General features: G+C 38.7%; 1 protein-coding gene across 1 annotated transcript in view; it reads right to left on the bottom strand.

Annotated features, from left to right (window-relative positions):
- MAP3K5 (mitogen-activated protein kinase kinase kinase 5) overlaps nt 1-26,927 on the bottom strand; it is a 242,708-nt gene that overhangs the window by 141,187 nt on the left and 74,594 nt on the right. The window contains exons 2-5 of the mRNA XM_011962087.1: nt 23,600-23,739; nt 7,855-7,878; nt 2,012-2,205; nt 738-906 (exon numbers count right to left, since the gene is read on the bottom strand). Coding sequence (XP_011817477.1) covers nt 738-906; nt 2,012-2,205; nt 7,855-7,878; nt 23,600-23,722 — 510 coding nt within the window. The 5' untranslated portion in view covers nt 23,723-23,739. The remainder of the gene's footprint in view (nt 1-737; nt 907-2,011; nt 2,206-7,854; nt 7,879-23,599; nt 23,740-26,927) is intronic.

The raw sequence follows: 26,927 nt of genomic DNA, 5'->3' as shown, positions 1-26,927 counted from the left end.
ATGAGTAAGCACTCTAGCCACAGGATCCTATGTGCCACAGCCCTCCATGGATATGAGTCTGTCTCAACCACATGAAGCCTTTACACAGACCTGAAAGGCTAGGAATGGAAAAAAGAAACCAGATGTCACTTAAATTTTACTATTAAAACCTAAGAGCAAATCCCTAACTTGGAGAGGATTTTATTCTACTTACCCTATTTTTAAAATTTTAAGACATGTCAATAAAAATGATATAGCCTGTTAGTGTGTTTTACATTACATATTTTTAAAGTTATTTCTATAAGTAATCAATCACATATTTTTTCCTTCGGGCAAGTTAGATTCAGCACTATCAATTTCAAGCAATACAATTTCAAGGGATTAAAAAGTATGTTCAGAAAGCTCTAAAAATGTCTGCTATTTGCCAAAACAAAGCTTTCACTGACAGGTGTGCCTGAGGCGAACAGTAGAATAGACTGTGTCCACAGGTTCGCTGTGCCAGCAGATTTTTCTTTTTGTTCTTTTGGAGAAAAAAGTCAGGCCTTTACCATACAAGTCTTTCACAATCACTGATGGTTAACTCACATGAGTCTTTTTCATCCATCATAAAATTATAGGATGGAAAGCTTAACAGAGTCAATAAAAAATTACATGTAGTAACATGAACTGCTTACCAGCAAACTGAAATTTGAGGTTAATAGTCCCTTATCCCTCCAACATGCTACATGACAAAGATTGCACTTTAAACATCTTCTCACCTGGATATCTCTGTAGGAAAGTAACAGATTTATGACAATATCTGCTGTCAAGACTTCAATATTATCTACTCGCTGCCGAATTCTTGCCAACTCAGCTGCCAATTCTTTACCAGTGTATAAATTACGAGCTTTCCTGATATCATTGAGTATAGATTCCCGGAAATACTGGCTGGTAAAAACACATACATTTCAAAGAGTTTGACATTAGAAATGATTTCAATTGAAAGCAATAATTTTAATAAAGAAATGAATGATATTTACAGCAATAGCTATAAAGCATTTGTAGCTTTCAATTCATTCAGATGCCTTTAATAAATATCTTACATATCTGGCATTATTAAGAAATTTAGCAGCCAATGTATTTCTTTTAATATTCTGCCTTCAGAAAGAATTAAAGGTAAAGGTACTCCATATTAATAAATTTTCCTGCAAAAAAACACTTAAAATGCCAAAACTTTGTTTTCCATTTTGCTGTTTCCAGTATAAATTGTTCTAAATAAATTAGATGTACCTATGATTTTTTGTTTGTTTGTTTTTTGTTTTTGTTTGTGAGACAGTCTCACTCTGTTGCCCAGGCCAGAGTATACTGGCATGATCCTGGCTCACTGCAACCTCCATTTCCTGGGTTCCAGCAATTATCTTGCCTCAACCTCATGAGTAGCTGGGATTACAGGTGTGTACCACCATGCCAGGCTAATTTTTGTATTTTTGGTAGAGACAGGGTTTTGGCATGTTGGCCAGGCTGGTCTCAAACTCCTGATCTCAAGTGATCTGCCCACCCCGGCCTCCCAAAATGCTAAGATTACAGGCGTGAGTCACTGCACTGGCCATGATGTATGATTTGAACATAATATAACCTTAACTTTCTGACTCAGCCTATCATTTATTAACACAAATAATTATTCTTCACTGAAAGAACAATTAGAGTTAAGAGTTAATTAAAGTTAAAGTGTTCTTGCCCTTACACCAAAAGTCCTTGGACATTTATCCTGGTAATGTTTCTGTACTTGCTTTGTATGTATTTTTAGTTCTTCCATCACTATAAAGCAGTTAGTAGACTTTTTAATTTTTTGCTGATTTCAATTTTGTCCTGTTGCTGTTCTGTGAATAAAATGTATTATGTGGCATCTATTTTATCTACTTGGAGGATAATAAACATTTTCCCCTGGTTCTTAGCTGTATACTAATATCTCAAGAGCACCTGATATCATGCACAAATAAAGAAATAGAATAACACTTCATTATCATCAACAAATGGCATTATTAAACTTTACCTAGAACTTGCTTGTGCCACCTTCAAAAGTTGAATAAAACGATCCACAAGAGGTAAGCAGATGGGTCCAAGAAGCAGCTCGAAGTTTGGCTGCATGAGCTCTGTCAACCCTTTCATGAAGCTGCTGTCACAGCAGTAGACCTTGTTATGTGGCGTTATCATATAAGGAACAAAGGTGTAGTTCCCAGTACACATCTGTGGAGAGAGGAGGCACCGGGAAGTGGGGAGCTGGCCTGGAGACACAGCACAGATGGTCCATGTCTTACTCAGTTTCAATAATTCCAAATGCAAAGGGAAATAGAAAAGCCTCATTACTTATTTACGACCTATGACAATGAAAATTTCCCCAATTCCTTTCATTGCTCACTTCAAATAATGAGGACTTCAGATGATACCAAAAAAAGAGTGGAACAGTTTCTATCCATCAATTAAATATTGATTCACCATGTTAAAGGGCAGGGCACTACGTTATTGCTGTTGGAAAAAGTAGTTTAAAGCATGGCCTTCAGGCTTCGGGGAACTTATAATTTAGTCACAGGGTGCAGCATACATATATGAAAATGCTACAAGCTCACATTTGAAGGGCTTCCTACATGTAAGGTGATGCTGCAAGTAGATCCTGCTCAAATCCACTCCCTGGGAGGCTGCTCTCTCTCTCTCTCTCCCCACTACTGAAACAACAGGCCCAGAAGTTATCCTTGATGCTTCCATTCCCTTTCCCTTCCATATCCTATCGAAGTCCTATCTGTCCTGACTTCAAAATATAATGCCATATTTGTCCATTTCCCTCCATCTTCTTGGCCAGCACTTTAGTCCACACACCAATGGACCTGGCCCGAGCCACTGCCATCAGCTTTAACTGGTCCCCGTGTTTCCACTCTTGTCTTCTAATTCACTCTCTACTCAGCCATCAGAGTAATCATTCAACATTCCCCCTCAGATCACTTCCCGCAGCTGCTTAAAGCCCCATCTCTTGCTCTTGGGAGGAAGAAGAAACTGCAATGACCAGGTCAGCAGAGGTGGGGATAGAGAAACAGACACATGCTCGACTGAAGGAGGAATCAGCTGGATCTGGTAACTGATAACACAACCTGAGAAAGGGTAAGGCATCAAAGGCAACTCTGCAATCCTAAGGGGGACCACCTATACAGAGTGGTATCATTAACAGAAAGCAAGAATTCAGAAAGCATAACCAGACTAAGTTATTTATGAACACATGACTCTTCGAGACACTTGTGTATCAGGTAATTAATCAAAGAATCTGAATTCTAGTTAAAATATGAGAAGAACTTCAAAAGGTTGAGATTTGCATTTGGTGGGATGGGGTGAAATATTCACTTTTAAAGAGGTTGGGATTGAGGTGGGGCATGACACCTAATGTGAAAATGTCCAAAAGAGAGCTAGAAATATGTGATTGAAACATAAAATAGTTTCAAGCCAAAATACAGACCTGAGAATTATTGGATATGGTAGAATCAAAAGAAGTGGGAGAGACCTCCATGAGAAAAATCATAGAAAAAGGCAGAGGCTGAGAACTAGAGAGAGAGATGTGGGAAACCCGACTACTGCTCTATCATGCGGAACAAAAAAAGTCCAGGTTATCCATTCCTAGCCATATTAGCATACGGAGAATAATACAGCATTTCTCTTACCCTTAGCACTTAAGTAATAAGTACAAATATGTATTCACCATGTGCGTGTGTCTGGGTATGAATAGTCATAAGTCAGTGGGTCACAACCTACAAAGAAGCTGCTGTGGCCTTCATTTTAAAAGTGAGGAGACAGGTAAGGCTTAGAGAGATCCTACAGTTGGTCTGTGACATGTTTGGCACTCCAGCCCAGGGACCTCTTTCTCTAGAGGGCATGTCCTTCCCACTAGGGGGATATGCACCCTCCTGAGTGGCCTTTACAGCAGACATACCTGCTCTCTAACCTTCTGTCACTTTCTGTGGGAACCCTGCATGAGCCAAATGACTGTTCACAGAAAACAGACAAGAAATGCCAAATGCCCTTATGACCAGACTTAATTGTTTATGACCATATTATCCTTTAAGGCTGCTTCTTGTATGTCAGGTAATGAAGCAGAAACCAAACCTCACTTCCAGTTAAAGCATGAGAAGAACTTCCAGAGAATGAGATTTGATTTGAAAATCAAGTATGCTAAATTGCTCCTGTCTCAAGTTCTCCTCCATGGAACAATAATTAGAAGAGGAAACAATAATTGGAAAAGGGAAAGTGAACATGTCCTGCTTCTAAAATGTTACCAAGATCCCACAGCACATCCGCCCAATGTAATCCTTTCACCCAAGCTACTGCTGAAGCAGAAAAGAAAGGCAAGGATACCAAAGAGGCTGCTTTCCAAAGCATCTAAAGCTTCAACTATGAGAATTGTTCTAAAAGAACGACAGAATCAAACACTATTGCAGAAAAGCACCATAACTCAAAATTACAAACGAAAATTATCTGAATCCTCCAAGTCACAAAATGAGAACAAAGAGCCAAAAAGCCAATAAAGCAGAAAAGTAGTATCAGAGTTTTAGCTGCTGGATAAAATTATGTATCCTCAGAAGCCTTAATACTACATATATTAGTTTATCAGACATTATTATTGAAATACGGGCAATGGGGAATACTGCACCTGTGTAAAACTAATTCTGGGGGAGATGTCTGGGTGTGTGTTAGGCAGAGGAGAGGTAAAGTGGTAGTAATGAGTACGCAAACAGTAGAGAAAAGCAGTTCCTGAAACAAACCCCATGGTATAAGGCTTCAGAATCTTTGCTGAAAATACCTAAGCACGCTAAGGGTTTTCCCAAGTTCTAGGCTTCAATGCATTCTTTGGAGTTTCTTTCCCATGTTTCTAAGGCAATCATTTTTTTTTTCAACTTCTCATTTGCCAATGTCAGGAAACAAGGGGGGTGATAAGCTGCAGAAGCCACATGGCTACAACTGGGCCTGAGCTAAGAGACAGCCCAGTGAGTATGCAGTGGGGGAAAAGTTGTGTGACACTGTGTTTTTCAAAAAGATACAACTGCCCAGAAAAGCACTTTTGCAAAATGATGAAAACTAATAGTATGGGAACATTTATTTCCCAAGTTGGCTCACATGTAACTTAGAAATGTTATTTCTGTATTTGCTGTGTGCAGACTGCCACCAAACCCATAGTTTGAAATAGCTGATAACCCAAAGTAAGTAAAAAAAATCCGATGTGATCAAGAATAGACACCTGAAGTGGAACAATTGCCTTTTATTAATAAAGTACTCAATCTAAAATATTTAAACTTGCTTCAAAGACCTTGTTTCCTTAAATTTCAAAACACTGAGGCATGGCCATAAAATGACAACACAAGCTATAAAATCCCACAGCTCAAAATCTAGTCTTATTCTAATTCATAATTCATTTTTCTTGTCGTTGCTGTTGTTATTCTAATTCATAATTCATTTTTGTTGTTGTTGTTGTTGTTGTTGTTGTTTTTGAGACAGAGTCTCGCTCTGTTGCCTAGGCTAGAGCGCAATGACGTGATCTTGGTTCACTGCAGCCTGCACCTCCCAGGTACAAGTGATTCTCATGCCTCAGCCTCTCAAGTAACTGGGATTACAGGCATGCACCACCAAACCCGATTAATTGTTGTATTTTTAGTAGAGATGGGGTTTCAACACATTGGCCAGACTGGTCTCGAACTCCTGGCCTCAAATGATCCACCTGTCTTGGCCTCCCAAAGTGCTGGGATTACAGGCGTGAGCCACTGCCCTGGCCCCTAATTAATTTTTTTCACCGTTTTAAAAAAAACACAAAAATACTCCAATTCTGTTTTTCAATTTTTAGAAACTACATAAAGGTAAACAGAAGTGTGTGTTGAAAATGAAATGAGCTTCTGGAAAGAAAAGCTCTCAGCATTCAAATGTATTGAAATAGATGCTTGAAATATTCAGCTTTTTATAAGAACATTCAGCACCTGAAATGCAACAGCTCTCTCTCAAGTCAGGGGGCAACTTCTTCACAATGTACAATATTTGGTCTTTTTATCAACCTGCTTCTCCACAAGTCCAGGCTGGGCTAGGCAGGACGGTCTTCCTTCTGCCATTCCGGTCTCAGGGAGTGCTACCTTCTCTGAAAGACACTGACGTAATGGCTACCCTCTCTTTAGCACATCACCTTACGTTCATTTTCTAATTTGTCTGCTTCTTTGTTTGCTGATTTTCTACCAATTAGACTGTCTACACAACAGTTACACGTGTGCTTGTTTCCACTTCCAGCCTCCACCGTGAGAACCCTGAGGCACCAAGCCCAAAGCCTGGCACGAGTGCATGTCCAATCAATATTTGTTAAAAAAAAAAAAAGTGTGAGATAAATTACACAGTTTAACACCTTTAACAAATTAAACAATATTTAAAAACAGTGCATTAAAACATGAAGCAACAATTGGGAGGATAAGAGTTTATAATAGCAGCATTATTTATGCTGAAATATGTGTCTGCCCTGGTTAAATCTTAAGCATAAGTTTTAAAATTACTTCAGAGTTGTATAATCATTACTAAAAAAAAAAAGTTTTAAAATTTCTGATTTAAGGAGAAATGACCAATTGTACTATTAATTTTGTCATCTTAAATCAAATCTTGTGCAGGCTTTTATAACATATTGTGTATTATCTTCACTCCAAGTTGCAGAAGTACATTCTTTAAGGTTTTTAAATACTGGCTTACTTTCTGAAATAAATGTACAACCACTGGCCACAACCGTTGGCCTAACAAGGCTGTTTCCACTTTATATTATAATTCTTCTTCACGCAGCATTTTTTAAATTTAAACTTTACTTTTCTCATTTTTTCACATTTGTTTAATTCTGTGTGGAAGGTAGGAATTCTGTAGTGTGGTCTCAGAGGCAGACTACAATACTTAGGAACTTAAATCAATCTCTTGAAGTAGAAGACAGATAATAGATATGTCTATATCAGTGTACATTAATTATATTATATTGAGCTAGCTAGCTCTCAATATAAGCTATCAGTATTGTTATTCCTATACCTTTCCGTGATTACAGACACTGGAGAGATGATCTTGAAAAGCCTGTCGTATCAAGGCTTCACTGAGGTTGGTGAATCATGATTTAGAAAAGGGAAAAGGGAACAGTATATTGGAAAGGATGGCATGAATGTTGCCATGGAAACTTACTACAGACACATATATATACACACATATGTGTATCTCTGTGTGGATATAGGTTGCTTTAGAGCCACTCATAATTCCACAACACTGAATATACTATAAAACATTTTCTTTTTTATTTATTTATTTATTTATTTTGAGACACAGTCTCATTCTGTCACCCAGGCTGGAGTGCAGTGGTATGATCTTGGCTCACTGCAACCACTGCCTCCCGCACTCAAGAGATTCTCCTGCCTCAGCCTCCTGAGTAGCTGGGATTACAGGAGCATGTCACCATGCCTGGCTAATTTTTGTATTTTTAGTAGAGATGGGGTTTCACCATGTTGGCCAGGCTGTTCTTGAACTTCTGACCACAGGTGATCTGCCTGCCTCCGCCTTCCAAAGTGCTGGGATTACAGGCATGAGCCATCATGTCTGGCCTGAATATACTATGAAACATTTTCTTCCAAAACTTAATTATATACAGAAAAAGACAGTTATCAGTGTCATCTCTCATTATGAAAAATAAAGTTTCACTACAATGAAGTACTTAGATAATCATGTTTATATTGACACATCAGAAAATCTAAAGAGGAGTAACAGAGAGAGAAATTAATAATTTGTGATTTTAAAAATACTGAAGATTAGTTAATGGAAAAGAAAATATTTTTAAAATTCTGGAAGGCTAAATAAAGTACTCACAGTATTCTTCTGGCAAATGAGTTCCTGAAAAACAAGAAAAAGATATACCACAAGTTAATATAAAACTGAATAATTCAACAACATTTATTGAACTATGTGGGAAAATTTGTATTAACAATGATATTAGCAATTAGAAATTTCAGGAAGTGTAGATTCCGTTCCTGCATCTGAAAAGTTTTCTATCTATCTATCTATCTATCTATCTATCTATCTATCTATCTATCTATCTATGTATCTACTTATTTTAGAGAAAGAATCTGGCTCTGTCACCCAGGCTAGAGTACAATGGCACAATCATAGCTCACTACAGCCATGAGCTCCTGGGCTCAAGTGATCCTCCCACCTCAGCCTCCCAAGTAGCTAGGACTACAGGCCTACAGGTGCATGCCACCACATCCAGCTAATTTTAGTAATTGTTTTTGTAGAGACAAGATCTCACTATGTTGCTCAGGTTGGTCTCAAACTCCTGGCCTCAAGCAATTCTCCCACTCTGGCCTCCCAAGATGCTGGGATTACAGGTGTGAGCCACCATGCCCAGCCCAAAAAGTTTACAATCTGTGGAGGAGACAGGAGAATACAAAAGTATTGTCTGTGGTTTAAAAAACAAAACAAAACAAAAAAACAGCACAAATATGTAAAATCCCCAAACTGAATAACCTAAAAATAATTTCTGCACATTACCTGATCAGCCACCATCTCTTTGGGAAGAGGTTAAAATGAGTTTGCTTTCCCTAAGCACAATCTCTCCCCCACTCTGGGAGGGGAAAAAGCAGTGTGTTACATCCTGAGCAGCTAGAAGTAAAGGGTATTGGCCACCGGCAAATCCACACACAGATGATCAGGACATCTGACAAAAAATAGTCATAATTTGTGTATTTTTCATTAAGAAATATAATGGGATAAGTGGCCGAGCACAGTGGCTCATGCCTGTAATCCCACCACTTTGGGAGGCAGAGACAGGTGGATCACATGAGGTCACGAGCTCGAGACCAGCCTGGCCAACATGGTGAAACCCTATCTCTACTAAAAATACAAAAATTAGCCAGGCATGGTGGCATATGACTGCATGACTATAATCCCAGCTACTTGGGAGGCTGATGCAGGAGAATCACTTGAACCTGGGAGGCGGAGGCTGCAGTGAGCTGAGATCGCGCCACTACACTCCAACCTGGGTGATTGAGACTCCTCAAAAAAAAAAAAAAAAAAAAAAAAAAAAGGAATGGGATAAATACACAGTGTGTGGGCAGTGTGCCTATCTTCTAGGTTGTGAAGAGTGAGTGAGATTATACAAATAATATAGCTATACAGTGCCTGACACGTAAAAGCTCTCAATATAAGCTAACGATCGGTATTGTTATTCCTATACCTCACCATGACTACAGACACTGGAGAGACGATCTAGAAAAGCCTGTTGTATCAAAGCTTCACTGAGGTTGGGGAAACATGATTTAGAAAAGGGAAAAGGGAACAGCATATTGGAAAGGATGGCATGAATGTTGCCATGGAAACAGAAATTGTAAGGCATTTGTGGAGCCTCAAGGGCGAGTCCATCTGGCTGAGGCAAGGAGCCAGATCTGGGAGGGAAGAGTGTGGCCAGGCCAGGCCCAGCTGAGTGGCCATCATCTTCAGCCCAGAACCAGGATGCTGAATCCACATGGGGCAAAGAAGAACCAACGAGGGCTTCCATGGAAAGGAGCATGTAAGATTTTTGAATGTTTAAGGATAGCAGATGAGAAAACAAAAACTGACAGACGAAAGAATTACACTGGGTAGTTGTGAGGGCCATGAAGATGTATACAAAATACTAAAAATGCCTGGTGCCGTGGCTCACACCTGTAAATCTCAGTGCTTTGGGAGGCTGAGGCCAGAAGATCACTTGAGACTAGGAGTTTGAGGCCGGCCTAGGGAACATGATGAGACTCTGTCTCTAGAAAACATTTGAAAATTAGCTGGGTGTAGTGGCACACAACTCACACCTATAGACCAAGCTATTCGGGAGGCTGGGGCAGGAGGATCACTTAAACCCTAAAGATGGAGGCTGCAGTGAGCTGTGAGTGTGCCACTGCACTCCAGCTTGGGCAACAGAACAAGATCCTGGTTCAAAAAAAAAAAAATGACTAAAAGATATTCTTCAATACCTCACAATGTTGCTGATAAAAAAGGACATGTACACATTTAACATTGAAACATTTATGTAAGTCTGGATGGACATTTGTGTATACACACGCTTCCTAAAAGTAAAAAGAATGACACAGACAGCAAGAGCTACGCTTTATCAGAGAAAGATGTTCCTGTAGATTGAGAAAGCCTGGGAAGCTCAGCAGAGAAGGTGGAACTCAAGCTGAGCTGTGAAGGACAGACACGACCTCCAAAGGCAAAGCCCGAAGGTGGGGATCCAGACCAGAGAGCTAGGTAAAGCAAAGGCCCATTTGACGAACAATAAATGTTATCAAAGGGAGCTAAAGAAGGCAGTTCACTTGGGGACCTATGGAAGAGTGAATTAAAGAGGAACTTGGGAGGGGAGCAGGGGGAAGAAAGAAAACCTTGAATGTAGTCATTTGGCTAATGCAGAAAATTCATTTTGACACACACAAAAAGTAAAATCAGAAAGCTATTTGGAGCCTTACTGAAGAAGGCTTTGAATGCTCCAATAAAGTACTCTGCTCTGTGAGCACCTGGCAGTCAATGTGTTTTTTAAGTTGAGTGATATGTTCAAAGAAGTATCAGCACATATTGAGGCACCATTTTTAATAGTAAAAGCTGAGAACAACATAAATGGCCATCACCTAAAAACTAGTTGAATAAATTCTAGTACCTCCATACACTGGAATACATTACAAGCAAACAAACAATGAAGAACTTATTGAAGTGATAGAGCAGGATCTCCCAGATCTGCTAAGTAAAAAAAGCAAAGTAGAGAACAGTTTTTTATCCTATGCTCCTATCTATGTACAAAAGAGAGAAAAATGAAATTCTAATTTATAAATTCATAAAATCTCTCTGGCAGGATGTATAAAAAGCTCATAACAGTAGTTGCCAATGGAGTTGGTTGGCTGACTAGGGGATAAAGGTAAAAGAATAAATGTTCACTATACATCCTTTTGTACTTTTAAATGTTTGTAGCAAGTGAATGTATTACCTTAAAAGGACAAATAAATAAAAGGTAAACCTTGTTAAAGTTTTACGCAGACTAATTTGATGATGGTACTTAGTATTAATTATTATTTTTTAAATTTTTTGAGACAGGATCTGACTCTGTTACCCAGGCTGGAGTGCAGTGGTGTGATCACGGCTCACTGCAGCCTCAAATTCCCAGGCTCCAGCAATCCTCCCACCTCACCCTCCCAAGTAGCTGGGACCACAGGTATGTGCCACCACGCCTGGTTAATTTTTGTTTTTTTGGTAGAGATGGGGTTTCACCATGTTTCCCAAGCTGGTTTCTAATACCTGGGCTCAAGCGATCCACCTGCCTCAGCCTCCCAAAGTGCTAGGATTACAGGTGTGAGCCACCGTGCCTGGCCAGTACTTAGTATTTGATGAAGAAAAGCATTTAAGTGGCTATTGAAAAAGTCTGGAGACATCATAATAAGTGCTTAGTCAATGGGAGTGCCCCAGGAATGGAAATCAAAGGACAGATGAGTGGCATTTTAGAGGAAGGTTGAAAACGGCTTTTCCTGCAGGTGTTTCAAATAATTAATATCACACACACACATAGAAATGGCTCATGAACAAGGAAGTTGAAAAATGGTGGATAATCACAAAGCCAGGAACACAGTACGCAGAATTTTTCAAACTTGATTTATGGAGCATCTCTCCAGAGTAGCAAACCATACGCTTGCAAATATGGCTCTCGCTTGATAGAATATCCTTCTCTCTTCCCCTCTAAGTAACAAGGAAATGCCCTCTCCATCCTCTCTGCGCAGCATCCTCTGTGCAATGTATAAGAAACCTGTCCTCTGTGAAGCTGGCCTTCACTGTGTTCTGTGACACCTATCTTCCCAACAGAAGTAGATTATGTCTTCATCTGTGCTGCCATTAACCCTCATACAGATCTCCTTGATAGCACTTCACTTACTATATTGCACATTTTTGTTCCTAGGATTCTCTCACCCTACATCATGACTTCCTGGGGCCAAAGACCATGTATTTTATTCATATTTGTATCTTGACTGATGGTCTAGCAAATGTCATGACATATAGCAGGTATCACAAAAGCATGAATAAATGAATAAATTAATGAACGTATAAAATATTGGACTATGAATTAGGGGTAGATATGTGCAAGATATGGCTCTGCTCCCAGTTAGCCATTTCACTTTTCTCTCATGTGACACTAAGAGAGTTGGACTAAGCGATTGCTAGTCTCTTCCAACGCTGTGTTCATCATTTGCTTTTGCCTAAAGGGCTCTCATGGTCAGTGTTGTCCTTGTGCTGCTAGAAGGAGAGATGCCCTCATGCTCCCCCAGCATACGAGATATTCTACCCTTGACTCTGTTTTTGATGCACCAGGCACAGAAATGCAAGTGGCAGGGAAGGGAGCAGTGGTGAGTACTGAGTGAGCAGAAGGCTCCATAGAAAAGCAAATGGCCACTACTGGCTTAGTGCCAATATGTTATGTCTTCCTTATGAATTGCTCATTGAAATAATAACCCTCTTACATGTCTCCTCTGGCTTCCTGTCAGATTATGCATACATTATAAAGCATGCATTTCAGATTATGCTTGCAGATTGTGCCTGCAAATTACAAAACTCTATTAAAATCATTCCTGAGCCAGATGGTGGTGTGCACCTGTAGTCCCAGCTACTCAAGTGGCTGACACAGGAGGGTTGCTTGAGGCCAGGAGTTTGAGGCTGCAGGGAGCTATGATTGCACCACTGCACTCCAGCCTGGGTGACAACAGAGTCCCGTCTCTTAAAAAGAGAAAGAAAAATCATTCGTATAACATCTGAATTCTCGTTAGCTATTGCTTATGCTTTGCAGAAGCTAAAGCTGAAGGAGACAGAGTTTATTCACAGTTTATCATGCAACCTTAAAGGAGGCATCAACTTTAACGGAGCAAAGGTACTGTCTGTGCATTTAACTCAATTCAAATAAATAACAAATAAGACCTTGAAAGTTATCTAGAGCAGAGAATGCTTAATTTGTATTAAATCCACTAAAGAGGGGTGGGAAGGAAAGGGAATAAATTTAAGACATAACTGCTCTATTTCACATCAGCTCATGGAAATTTTCATCTCAAGTACCTATGAATAAGAAGATAAAATCAATATAAACTCCAGTTCCTTACCAGTCGCACATTTCTGAAGATGCATTATCCCACTACAACTCTGCACTTGTCTGAGGTCTTTAGGGGGTTTTTGGTCAGTGTAGCCCTGGCTGTACCAGAAACATCCAAAAACATTTTTTTCCTGATTTTCTGGTATTGGTTGATAACCAAGTAAGGGAAGCAAGACAAAAGAAACAATCTAGTCCAGGGCTCATTTGAAGGCAAATACTAACTTTTGATAGCTCTCTGGGACAATGTTTGAAAAGGCCACCTCAGGGATAACTAAATGGAGTATTTCCACCACTAGAAAGTTTTTGTGCCTAAAATTTAGGTAACTGCAGCCAAGGGAAAAAGTGGGAATCGCAGGCATGGAGTGGCCAAGTCGAATCAGACCTGGGGTGGGAGACGCAGGAATAGGAACCACCAGGATTTCAGCTTCCTGAGAGAAGAGAAAGGAGCAGGCTGGGAGTTCTTGGCCAGGGAAAGAACCTGGCCCTGGTGGCTTTCTGGGTCTTCCATTCTAATTCCTCTTTCTGTCCTAGTGGAACTTGGCAAGTTTTCCATTAAAGTGGGGGAAAAGAAGAATAATCCCTATACTCCTCAGCTCCATCTTCTTAACTCATTTCAATGTGTCAAAAAAGCAAAACAAGGAACTATCAGATGGGCTGTGTGGGCCTACTGGGTCTTGCTGAGAAGAAACACTCCCTTTACCCTTTCTGCACACTGCTAAAACAAGCTGAGCAGACTTGAGGAGAGTAATCCAACACAAGTGTCAGAGAGCTGTGCACAGAGTTTTAAAGACAGACAGGAAACAAAGTACTTTTGTGTTTACACGTTATGCCTACATAAGCTCAAGCTTTAAAAGAAAAAAATCTCAATAATTTAAAAAAAAAAACACCTAGAAAATCATCTTTTTGCAGAACATATGAAATCTGTGGACAGACTGAGAAAGACAAGTGCCAGATGACAAGTCAAAGAATATGGGGCTTATCTTTGCCCCGACACTAGCTGTGTGTGTTCCTCGAACAAGTCATCGCATGTCTCTGGACTTATTTCTCTTCTGTAAAGAAAATATCTTCTGGCCAGGAGGGGTGGCTCATGCCTGTAATCACAGCACTTTGGGAGGCAGAGGCAGGCAGATCACTGGAGCCCAGGAGTTTGAGACCAGCCTAGGAAACATGGCAAAACCACATCTCTACAAAAAATACAAAAATTAGCCAGGTGTAGCAGCACATGCCTGTATACCCAGCTACTCAGGAGATCGAGGTGGGAGGATTGCTTGAACCTGGGAGGTGGAGGTTGCACTGAGCCAAAATGGCACCACTGCACCCCAGGTTGGGTGACAAAGTCAGACCTTCCCTCAAAAAAAAAAAGAAAGAAGATACCTTCTATCTTTCCAATCCAAATAATATCTAACTTGTCTGTCTCATTGGGTTCTATGTAAAGGCCAAATGGAGCAAGTTAACGAAACTATTTGCAGTACTTTAAAGCCATTTATAGGAGGAAGTATCAATAAATCAAAGCAAACAACTCTAACTCAATTCCTGCACTGCCAGGTCTAGAGACCTTTTACACCTACGTTATTCATGACAGGGGCTAAGAACACATCCTTCTCTTGAATATGAATACCTATCAGTTAAAACAACTAGTATCAAAAACCAGGTTAAATTATACCAAAGTTGGAAAGTAATCCTAAAAGGAATTCTAGCCTCTCTTCTTTCCCTATTAAATTCTTTTCATATTTAAATAAGTATATCTTGGTGGAAGAACTCTGCCGTAAGTAGGTATCTGTCTGTAAACTGGGCTGGAATGCTGAAAAATGACATTTTATATATAAAGCATTTAACAGAGCTTTTTTTTTTTTTTTTTTGGAAACACGGTCTCACTCTGTCACTCTATCACCACCCAGGCTGGAGTACAGTGATGTGATCTCAGTTCCCTGCAACCTCAACCTCCCCAGGCTCAGCTAATTCTCCTACCTCAGCCTCCCAAGTAGCTGGGACTACAGGCACACACCACTATGCCCAGCTAAGCTTTGTAATTTTTGTAGAAACTGGGTCTCACTATGCTGACCAGGCTGGTCTTGAACTCCTGGGCTCAGGTGATCCTCCTGCCTCACATTCCCAAAGTGCTGGGATTACAGGCATGAGTCACTGTGCCCGGCCTAACAGAGCTTCTTAACACAAACTTCACTTTATACTGTGTTGCTATTATAATCAACTTCTTCTTCTTTTTAACCAGCTGTTTCTTTCAGCAACATCTAATTGGGTCATATTATTAAGTGCATGTATTACTTTTTTTTTTAACTGTATTGTTAAAGTTGGAGGTATAATGAATTTTTCTACAGTAAATCATACTTTGCACATTGATAGGGTTTGGCTGTGTCCCCACTCAAATCTCATCTTGAATTGTAGCTCCCATGATTCCCACATGTTGTGGGAGGGACCTGGTGGGAGATAAGTGAATTACAGGGCGGTTTCCCTCATATTGTCCTCGTGGTAGTGAAGAAGTCTCACAAAGTCTGATGATTTGATAAGGGGTTCCCCCTTCCACTTCTCTCTCATTCTACCTTGTCTGCTGTCATGTAAGACATGCTTTTCACCTTCTGCCGTGATTGCGAGGCCACCCCAGCCACACAGAACTGTGAGTCCATTAAACCTCTTTTTCTTTATAAATTACCCAGTCTCAGGTATGTCTTTATCAGCAGCATGAAAATGGACTAATACACATACATATTTCAGCAATAGTTTCAAAGATATATTCTAAAAAGGCCCAAAGAGGGTGATGGGTTACAATGCCAAAAAGATCAACTTTCACAGAAAGAGTCAATTATTTAGAATAAATGAAAAGAAAGATAATTCAGCAAGGCTTGCCCCACTCCTTCCTCTGTGCACAGAGGTAGTCCTTCTTGGTCTTTACGGGTATTCAAAATCACAGGCCTATGACCAGAGTCATTACAAATGAGACAAATAGCTAGTGCCTACCCAGTCATATAATGGCATTGTGCATCGCCTCTTGGACAAAATGGTAATAAGAGATTCAAAAGAGTGGGCAAGGAGTGAGGGTGGTTAAAGAGGAATCAGGAAGGAGAAAGCAAGGGCATATTTTACCCAGTCTATACATAATTCCTTAGAAGGTATACTATTGCTAATTGATATCCAAGAAAGCTGAATTCTCCAGTCTTGAGTCCTTTCAATAACCTCAGGGATTCTACAATTGGGAAGTCAACTTCTGCTAAATAAATCATTCATCTAGCTTGTCAATTCAAGATCTTCAGAGAAAACCTTCACAAAGCAATGTTACATGAATGGCTTATTTGCTTCTCCCCACAAATTACCTCTTTCTTTCCCCAATTTGAGATGGAAAGATTATAGCTTAGAAGAAAGTCAGATCATTTCTGACTAAATAAAATAAAGGAACAGGATTGTTTCTACCAAATGATAAGAAGTGTATGGGATGGCAACGTTGAACCAGGAAGAGTACAGAGTCCTAGCATTTTTAAATCAACAGCTGGTTATAAAGTAAGCTAGAAACTTCAGGAATGTCCAGAGGCAGCACTATTAAAAAGTGGCAGGGCCAATGTTCCCGGTTCACAAATTGTGAGACCACTTTATAGGATCATATTTTACAACAATGTTTTAAAACACATTTATTGAATGTGTACTTTGTACCACTAACAAGTTGATAATTTTTAAAATGCTGAAAAGAATCCAGCAAAAAATTATTTGTTAAACTAAAAGAATCCTAAACCTTTGAAAAAATAAAAATTTTAATTTCATGCACAACTCAAGCTAAAACCAAATTCACCTTATTTACTTTGATAAGGGAGGCAAAACTTTAACAAAAGGAAGTACTGTTTTTTGTTTGTAAAAACAAAAAAAGAGATAAATGTTTTCATGGGTTTAAGAACACTCTGGAATCCGAGTAGACTCTCCAAATACAGGTAAGAATTCAATTTAAGTGTGAGGTATTTGTAATAAATTACCAGATGTCCTCACCAATTTACAAACCAGTATAATCATCAAAATTTACACATGGACATCACTGTTATTTTCAAAACTACAACCATTTTCTTCAAATGGTTATGAATGAGTGCCAGAAAGACAAAATTCTATGTTTAAGTTCTAAAGGAGATTGGGTCCCTCAGTGCTTGCAGATAAAAGATCATGGGTCTAGGTGCCATGCAAGTGCTTGAATGAGCAGTAGTTTTCAACGTTCACTTATGTTGTACCATGTGTCAAAATTTCCTTCCTTTTTAAGATTGAATAATATTGCATATATGTACATACCACATGTTGTTTAGCCAATGATCTGTTGATAAACATGTGGGCTGCTTTCACCTTTTGGCTACTAAGAATAATGCTACTATGAACATGGGTATACAAATACCTCTTCAAGATCCTGCTCTCAGTTCTTTTGGTGTATATCCAGAAGTGGAATTGCTAGATCATGTGGTAATTCTATTTTCAATGTTTTGGGGAGCTGCCATATTATTAACATTTGCTGATTTTTAAGGGCTAATTTAGTGAAGTGTTACAAATTTTGGTTTGTGCACCTAAGATTTCGTGCTAGTCAGATCCTGATCTAGAAAATAAAAGACGCATTGAGGCAGAATAAGGGTTTCAAGCATCACATATGTGTGTTCTGTATTCAGTGAGATAGTGAAGAAGGAAGCATGTAGACAGGCTGCCACAGAGAAAGACTGTCTATTAATGAAAATCCCATCCATAAAGTAACTTTTCAGCCAATGGTTAAAGATAAAAATACAACTAAATCTTTTGAACAAGAAATAATCTAATATAATCATTATGTTTCAACACAAACTGCATCGCCACTAACTGATCTGCCTACCAATCTATCAAGAAACATGGAAACATCTCATTTAATGGATAAAATGAGAATAAAGTCTGTTTGAGTGCAGAAAGGGAAATATCCAAATATCTGAAGCTTTCTAACCACAGCCAGAACATAGAAAAAAGACACTAAAAATATTTTGGGATTCCAGTGTCCAAAATGCATATACGTTATCCTGATGGATACAAAAAATAAAAGAATATAGTAACCTATTCCTTTTTTTTTAAAAAAGGTTAATTATTAAGTATTTCAAGTATATAAAAAGCATAAAAATTAGCACTCATGGTCTACCACCTAGATTTAGAAATATAACATCACAGATATAGTTGAAGACTCTTTTTTTTTTTTTTTTTTGAGACGGAGTCTCGCTCTGTCGCCCAGGCTGGAGTGCAGTGGCCGGACCTCAGCTCACTGCAAGCTCCGCCTCCCGGGTTTACGCCATTCTCCTGCCTCAGCCTCCCAAGTGGCTGGGACTACAGGCGCCTGCCACCTCGCCCAGCTAGTTTTTTGTATTTTTTTTTTTATTAGAGACGGGGTTTCACCGTGTTAGCCAGGATGGTCTCAATCTCCTGACCTCGTGATCCGCCCGTCTCGGCCTCCCAAAGTGCTGGGACTACCGGCTTGAGCCACCGTGCCCGGCCCCATAGTTGAAGACTCTTATATTCCCTTCCCAATTTTATTCCATTCCTATCCCCTAAGAGGTAACTATTCTGAATGCTGTTTATAATTCCCATACACATGTCTATCCTTTTATAACATACGTGTGCATAAAAACATCCTCTTGCACATGATATTTTATATAGATGGTATGATAGTGTACACAAGTAATTTTTTTTTTCCCCCAACACTGTTGTTTTGAGATATATTGATATTGATGTCTAAAGCACTAGCTGATTTAAGTACTCTACAATATTCCATTGAATAATTATAGCTGGCTGGGCACGGTGGTTCACACCTGTAATCCCAGCACTTTGAGGTGCCAACGCGGGTGGATTGCTTGAGATCAGGAGTTTGAGACCAGCCTGGCCAACATGGCGAAACCCCATCTCTACTAAAATACAAAAATCAGCTGGGCGTGGTGGTGGGAGCCTGTAATCCCAACTACTATGGAGGCTGAGGCAGGAGAATTGCTTAAACTCAGGAGGCAGAGGTTGCAGTGAGCCAAGATAGCATGACTGCACTCCAGCCTGAGCAAAAGAACAAGCCCGTCTCAAAAAAAAAAAAAGATTACAACTGAAGGTATCTATTAATTCTCCATTTCTTTGGGAGGAGGAGTTATTATAAACATGTTAACATAAACATTCTTGATTATATCTCCTTATGCATGCAAGAGACTTTTTTTACAGTATACATTTAGGGTCAGAATGACTAAGTCTTGGTGATATGCTCATTTGATATTATTAAATATTCCCAAATTACGCTTCAGAAGGTAGTATCTCTCCCACCAGTAGTGCGTAGGTTTCCCACTCTCCACAACCTGGCCATCTGTAGTATAAGAGGTTTTAATTCTTGACTGTCTGGCACGTGCAGTCATGTTTCATTGTTTCGTTTTGCTTTGTTTTATAGTACCACTGTTTAAAGTGAGTGGGGAGTGGCCCAGAACATAGAGAAGGAGCTGAGAAAGGGAGTGGAGGAAAGGATCACAAGAAGATGAGAGGAGAGCTGGTGTTATAAAGGAATTTCTAGTGCTAAGAGACGGTTCATGAAAACAATTTCCTCACTCTACACAAAATGGCTTCATTTCTCCTAAGTCATCAGAGGTGTTTAATGCATCTGCGCCACAGCTCATTGACCAGGAGTGTCCAGACTTACTCACCACTTACTGAGAGACCCCAAGTGGAAGTATGATCATTTCATAATGCATGAAATAAATCACAAAGTAATTGTTACTAGCATTTCTTATTTTAAACCAATGTAAATCTTGGCACAGATATTCTCTCAATAAACATTAGTAGGCACATGAGAAATTCTCATGAGATTTATTTAAAGAAAATTATAAAAAATAAGTGTTGTTACAATGCTAAAGAAAAGAAAAAGAATTGGCCGGGCACGGTGGCTCATGCCTGTGATCCCAGCACTTTGGGGAGCTGAGGTGGGCAGATTACTTGAGGTCAGGAGTTCGAGACCGGCCTGGCCAAAATGGTGAAACCCCACCTCTACTAAATGTAAAAATTAGCCAGGTGTGGTGGCACATGCCCATAATCCCAGCTACTCTGGAAGTAGAGGTTGCAGTGAGCCGAGATTGCTCCATTGCACTAAAAAAAAAAAAAGAAAAAAATCAACTTCCTTCTCTCAAAGTGTAATGGTCATCTTTTCTTAAAAAAAAAAAAAAAAAAAAAACGAAAATTTTTCATTCTTAGTACAATAAAATAGTACTTGTGATTTAAAACAATGGATATAAAGCTTATTACAATTAAATACTATGCCTAGATTCTAAATATTCTTTCAAATGATACTTCAGACCTAGATTTTTAAAGTACTTTTATAGCTCCCATTATTTTTCCAGGAGCTTAAATTAAAAAAAAAAAAATTTTTTCTACAATTTCTTCCTGAGAATTTGCCGCCAAAGAGAAACTGCAGTCTTCAACAAAGAGCAACAGATTAAAATAAAACTTGTGCAGCTGTACTTTCTAGATGGCCAAAGAATCAACCTCAGTGAAACTAAACATATGACAAGAATAGCATTCTAAAACTGTCTTCGCCCTGTGAAAACAGAGGGATGCTTTGTTTTTATTTTGCTTGGCTAATCCTTACATGATATATTATTTTAAATATCTCCTGTTCTGCTTATTTCATTGCAGTTTTCCTATCTGTTGGTCAATGGCAGGAATAAGGGTTACATCTTTAACTAACTGCCCAGAAAGGAATAAAACTAAAAATACATACACACACCAATTCTTTTCAGTAGCACAGGACCTGAGGAACTTTCAGGACTCAGAGGAAATTGCTAGACTGCCAAAAATGCTTCCTATCCCAGATATTTCTGTCCTCTGCAACCAGACACATGACCTACCAGGCTAGGAATAGTCTAAATAAGAAAACAGCAAAAGTTTCAGTTAATAGGAGGGAATAAAGAATAAAGAAAAAAAGACGGATGTTACCTAGGGAAACTCAGGAGGCATAGCTGATAGGTTTTTCTAAATGAATACACTCAGCAGGAATATATGATATAATTTTAACTAGAAGTAACTGACAATAATGCAAAAATGCTTAGCGGTCAAGGGCAACAGGTTTTGGAGTCAGGCAGTCCTAATTCCAAATTTTCCTAGCTATATTACCTTAGGCAAATGACTGAATTTCTTTGGGCTTCAGTTTGTGATATTTAAAAAAATGCTAATAGAATATACACCTCACAGAGCTCTTTTAAGAATTATTATCATTATTATTCTTTCTTTTGGGATTTTTTTTGAGACAGGGTCTTGCTCTGTTGCCCAGGCTAGAGGGCAGTGGTGTGATCTCAGCTTACTGCAATCTCTGCCTCCTGGTTCAAGGGATTCTCATGCCTCCTAAGTAGCTGGGATTACAGGCATGTGCTGCCACACCTGGCTGATTTTTATATTTAGTACAGACAGGGTTTCATCAGGTTGGCCAGGCTGGTCTTGAACTCCTGGCCTCAAGGGATCCAACTGCCTCAGCTCCGCAAAGTACTGGGATTACCACACCCAGCCCCTCCTTTAAGAATTTGAAAATGTATGGAGATAAAGCACTTGGTACCTAGCACATAGTAAGTGCTCAATAAGAAGCAGATAATATGTACAAGATAAATGAGCACAGTTTAGACATCATTTGCCTTTTTAAGGAACTACTTGAATCAAATGACAGTAACACTTCTAGACAAAGGCTAGCTTAAAACAATAAGCCAGTTTATTTGTCCCAGACATATGTGTGGTAAGATTAGCTTTATTTCTTTCTCTCAAATGTAAGTTTATTTCATGTAAAAATACTTCCCTAGGAAAGAATGGGCACAAAATTAAATCACCAGATACTAGTAGGAGCAAGAGCAAAAAAATGTAGAGAGTAAAAAATCTCCAACATAATAGTGCCTGCTTAAATAAACTTAATCTGTCTAGGTGTGGTGGCTCACACCTGTAATCCCAACCCTTTAGGAGGCCAAGGTGGGAGAATCACTTGAACCCAGGAGTTCAAGACCAGCCTGGGCAACATGGCAAAACCCCATCTCTGCAAAAAAAAGAAAAAAATTAGCTGGGTGAGGTAGCATGCGCCTGTAGTCCCAGCTACTCAGGAGGCTGAGGAGGGAGGATCACATGAACGCAGGAGGTCGTGGTTGCAGTGAGCTGTGATCACGACACTGCATTCCAGCCTGGGTGACAGAGTGAGACCCTAAATAAATAAATTACGTACATAAACTTAATCCAAAGAAAAATGAAAAGAGCTAAATCAAATAATCTAATTCCTTCATCAAATGCTAATATGGGTTGCAAATAGCAGCAAATCAAAATATCTAATTAAAAATGAGTTACAACATTTTATGATGTATTAATTAAAGGGGTAAATCTGGAGGAAAATTAAGGAGGGGCTTAAGGACTGCTCCAGGTCAAGGATTGCTCTAGGACAAAAAACAGACTTAGGACAAGTAGGGGCAAATCTCTTAGAACTCTTTCAGAGTATTCTGGAAAGGGATATGCCTGTCAATCACCAGCACAATGCCTGGCATGTATGTAGTAGGTTCGTTTGCTCAATGAAGTTCTGCAGATTTCTCAAAGAAAGCCACACATGCCTTAAATACTCAGAATGCAAAATGCTATTGACACTTTTTTGCATGAAATATGGGTTAGAGATACTCATAGAACAATTGCTAAGTCATTAGTAATATGGTTCAGGATGCTAGAGCTCAATGTCGCAAGGTTGGCTCAGATTTGGGAACTGGAAGACAGAGCTGAGAAAAAGCCACATGAAGCTAGCTGGAAGTTTCACAAAAGAAATGGATGATGGCAAGCACAGCATGCGTTTCACTGAACTGTGGGATGCTTTTCAAAGAATCATACAGTGTAAAATCACTTGGCCTTGCAAAAAGCATTTTAGGCAAACATTTTTGGACGGAGGAAATGCCTTTATAGCAGTAGGTTCCTATTACTGGAGAGAATGACATTGAGACAGGTTGAATTTTGTAGACAAACATAGTAAGTTTCTCTTCCTTTTCTCCCATCTTAGTTTAAATCACACCCTAGTGAAAGAGGATGCTAACTATTTTGGTATACTCAGAGAGCATTTCTCAGAGCACTTTCAAGGAGGAAGTGTACTTTTACTTAGGAGACCGCTGGGCACCATGAAGCTCCCAAAGTGACAGAGCACGAAGGTTTGACCATACCTTATGCAATCTCCCTTCTCCACGTCTGCACCGATGACATCCTATTAACACAGTCTCCTCCGTTACAACCATAAGTGAAACTCAGAACTCAATGTGAACTTTTTTCCTACTCGTGTCATCAAATTTCTACAGTGAATTCTCAATAAACCTCCCAATTTGACTAGTAATTGGTGCATACTGACCACACATATAAACGCCTTTCACAAATAAAAGCTACTTAAAATGTTTGGATGACAAACCGGTATCCCTGAAATGCTGATGCTAAAATGAAACATTCAGTAAACAAGGGCGGTACCTTCAGTGACTGCAGAGAGTCCGAGTTAGTATCACAGTAGAGGATGATGTTGTTGGCCATGCTGAAACTTTCTCTCACTCCAAGGTGGTAAAACAAGGACGGTTGCCGGAAGGCATCGCTCATCTCCACCACCGCAATATCTGCAAACAGAAAACAAAGTCCCCCAAAGGATGACACCCAAATAATGCCCAATCAGCACATTTTGGTTTCAATTATCTTAGTATTCAAAAGAGGAAATAAGGAAATGATAGGGATTTTCCCTCTTCATTTATCACTGAATTTTTAATTTGCAACTCTACCTGGAAGTGGTTTTATAAAATGTAACAATCCTCCTTTTTCTGTTTTTAAGAGACAAGGTCTTGCTCTGTCACCCAGACTGGAGTGCAGTGGCACGATTGTGGCTCACTGAAGCCTTGAACTCCTAGGCTCAAATGATCCTCCCACCTCAGCCTCCCTAGTAACTGGGACTACAGGCATGAGGCATCATGCCCAGCTAGTTAAAAAATTTTTTTAGAGACAGGGTCTTCCTGTTTCCCAGGTGGAACTCAAACTCCTGGCCTCCAATAATCCTCCTGCCTCGGCTTTCTAAAATGCTGGGATTACAGGTGTGAGCCACCACGCCTGGCCCAAACCTGCATTTTTTTAAAGAAGGAGGAGATCACATGATTACTGGAAACTGAAGAGAATTTGTGATGGTGGGAAGCAGGGGCTAATGCTCTCTCATAAATTTCAACATTAAAACAAGTTAACTAAGGTTTCAAATAAGAAAACTTTTTTTAAAAAAGCAGATTCATAAAAAATAGCAGTAACACATGTAAAATGAGACTTAAATAAATAAACAGGTAAGCTTATTAGTTAGTTAATCCAGAATTCGGTTTTAGAGTTAAATAACTAATATCTAGTAAGTCCCTGGTAAGTATAATCAAGAAAAAAAGAGAGAAAAAAGGTATAGAAAATATAACTAAGGGGAATATAACCACAGATGCAAATCCATCCAAGGCTCAAAGATGACCAGTAACAAGGTAGTAGAAATTTGATATCAAAAATTGACAATGTCACAAAAATGAAATTTAGATTACTCTAAAACTCCTTTATGGCTATAAACAAAAATATGAAAGAAAAACTAACAAAATGTACCAAGCATTATAAGACCTAGATCGTGAGTTTAAAATTTATTTGGAGGATGCAAGGATAGCTCAATGGAAAAAAGTCATCAGCATCTCGAATATGTTCCAAGTGCATTAATTAAAATTCTCAATCCATTTATCATTAAAAATAATTGCTGAGCTGGGCATAGTGGCACACACCTGTAATCTCAGCTACTCAGGAGGCTGAGGTGAGAATATCGCCTGAGGCCAGGAGTTTGAGACCAGCCTGGGCAACACAGCAAGACCCCTAGCTCTAAGAAGAACAAAATTTTAAAATTAAAAAATTATAACTGCAAATTAAAAATATAAGGGCATTTCCTTAACATAGAGAATAATACACATTTCATAACAACTTCCAACTTTGTGCATTTAGGTATTCACATGAAAATCAGAAACAAAGGCTGTCAGCTATTGCCACTACTTATTATATAATAGCTTTCTGAAAAATCCCAGCCACTGCAATAAGATTTCTAGAAAGTAAGAAGATATAATTCTAGAAAATAAAATACACAATTATCTCTATTTACAGATGTTGTGGATGTCAACCAAATACCCCAACAGACTTAGCTGAATAGCTATTAGAAGTAATAATACAATTTAGTAAGGTATCAAGATGGAAAACTATTATGAAAACAAAGAGCTTCCTTTGTAATTGCAATAAACATTTCAGAAATATAAAACAGAAGCCATTCATAATTACGATGAAAATGTTAATATATAACAAATTTAAAAGAAGATAATTTGTTAAAAATTATGCAATATTTGAGAGATGAAAGGTTAATATCGTTATAAATCATCTCTTATGATCAATTTAAAATAACTCAGCAATGATAAAAACATTACATTAGACAATCACGCTATAGACATCAGCAAGCAAATTCACAGAAATTTAAAATGGTAAATAAACATATGAGAAATTCTTCTTCATCTTGCTTCTAATAAATGCACATTAAACCAACTATAAAATGCCAATTGTTTTGCCTAAGTGAGCAAAGTAAAGAAGTCAATGAAAATGCAGAGAAATGACACTCTTTTATGCTGTGGGAAGTATAAACTTTCTTCTTTCTTTTTTTTCCTTTTTCTTTTTTTTTAAAGGCAGACAGTTCTCAGTTTGTTGCCCAGACTAGAGTGCAGTGACAAAATCATAGCTCACTGTATATGCACAGCCTCAAAATCCTGGGCTCAAGCGATCCTTCAGCCTCAGCCTCCCGAGTAGCTGGGACTACAGGTGTGTGCCACCATGTCTGGCTAATTTTTAAAACTTTTTTGTAAACACAGGTGTCACTATGCTGCACAGGCTGGTCTCAAACTCCTGACCTCAAGCAATCCTTCTGCCTCAGCCACCTAAAGTGCTGGGATTAGATGCATGAGCCACCACACCCCAGCCAAGTGTAAACTTTCTAGGAGGCTTAAATCCTAAAAATTATGTACACTCTGACCCAATAATTCCATTCCTTGGAATTTACTCTGAGAAGATTATAAATGTGAAAATAGATTTACCTGTCTGTCCATTGAAAAATTATTTTTTACGATAAAGTAATGGAAAATGTCTAAATACCTATCAGTAAGAAAATGGTTATATATGTATGTGTGTATGTGTATATATGTAATCATGAGATATATATATGTATATCATAATTTCAAATAATGGGATTACATGTAACCAAAGAAAAAGAAAAATGTAGGAGAATACTTAGCAACAGGGGATAAATTCAAACTATATTAAGTAAAAATAAAAAGTAAAATATAATATACATACTGCCATGTATAGCATATACATTAAAAATACAATGTATACATTATAATGAGTGCATCATGATGTTTACATTCTATGTATATATCCATGTGCATAAAAAAATACCTGAAAAGTTGTACACCAACTTTTGTTGGTAATAGCTGTGTTATAGAGATTATGGATTATTTTATTTTTCTATTTTATACCTTCTATATTTCCCACAATTTCTATTATGAACATTGATTACTTTCACAATTTAGGAACTTATCAAAATATAAAATGAACAAATTCAAGACCTGTGTGTCAGAATATAAAACCAAAGTGCAGCACATAAAAATACCGCAGACGCTTGAGAAGCTGTTTGGTGCAGAGTCCATCTTGTCTAATGGGTATGAAATTAGCATTAAACTTTGGTGAATGAGAAATCAATCAGATGAAACTGAGG

This window comes from Colobus angolensis, unplaced genomic scaffold (assembly GCF_000951035.1).
Source record: "Colobus angolensis palliatus isolate OR3802 unplaced genomic scaffold, Cang.pa_1.0 Scaffold58, whole genome shotgun sequence".
Taxonomy (NCBI): domain Eukaryota; kingdom Metazoa; phylum Chordata; class Mammalia; order Primates; family Cercopithecidae; genus Colobus; species Colobus angolensis.
The sequence above is the reverse complement of the archived record's forward strand: the minus strand, read 5'-3'. Positions and strand labels throughout refer to the sequence as shown.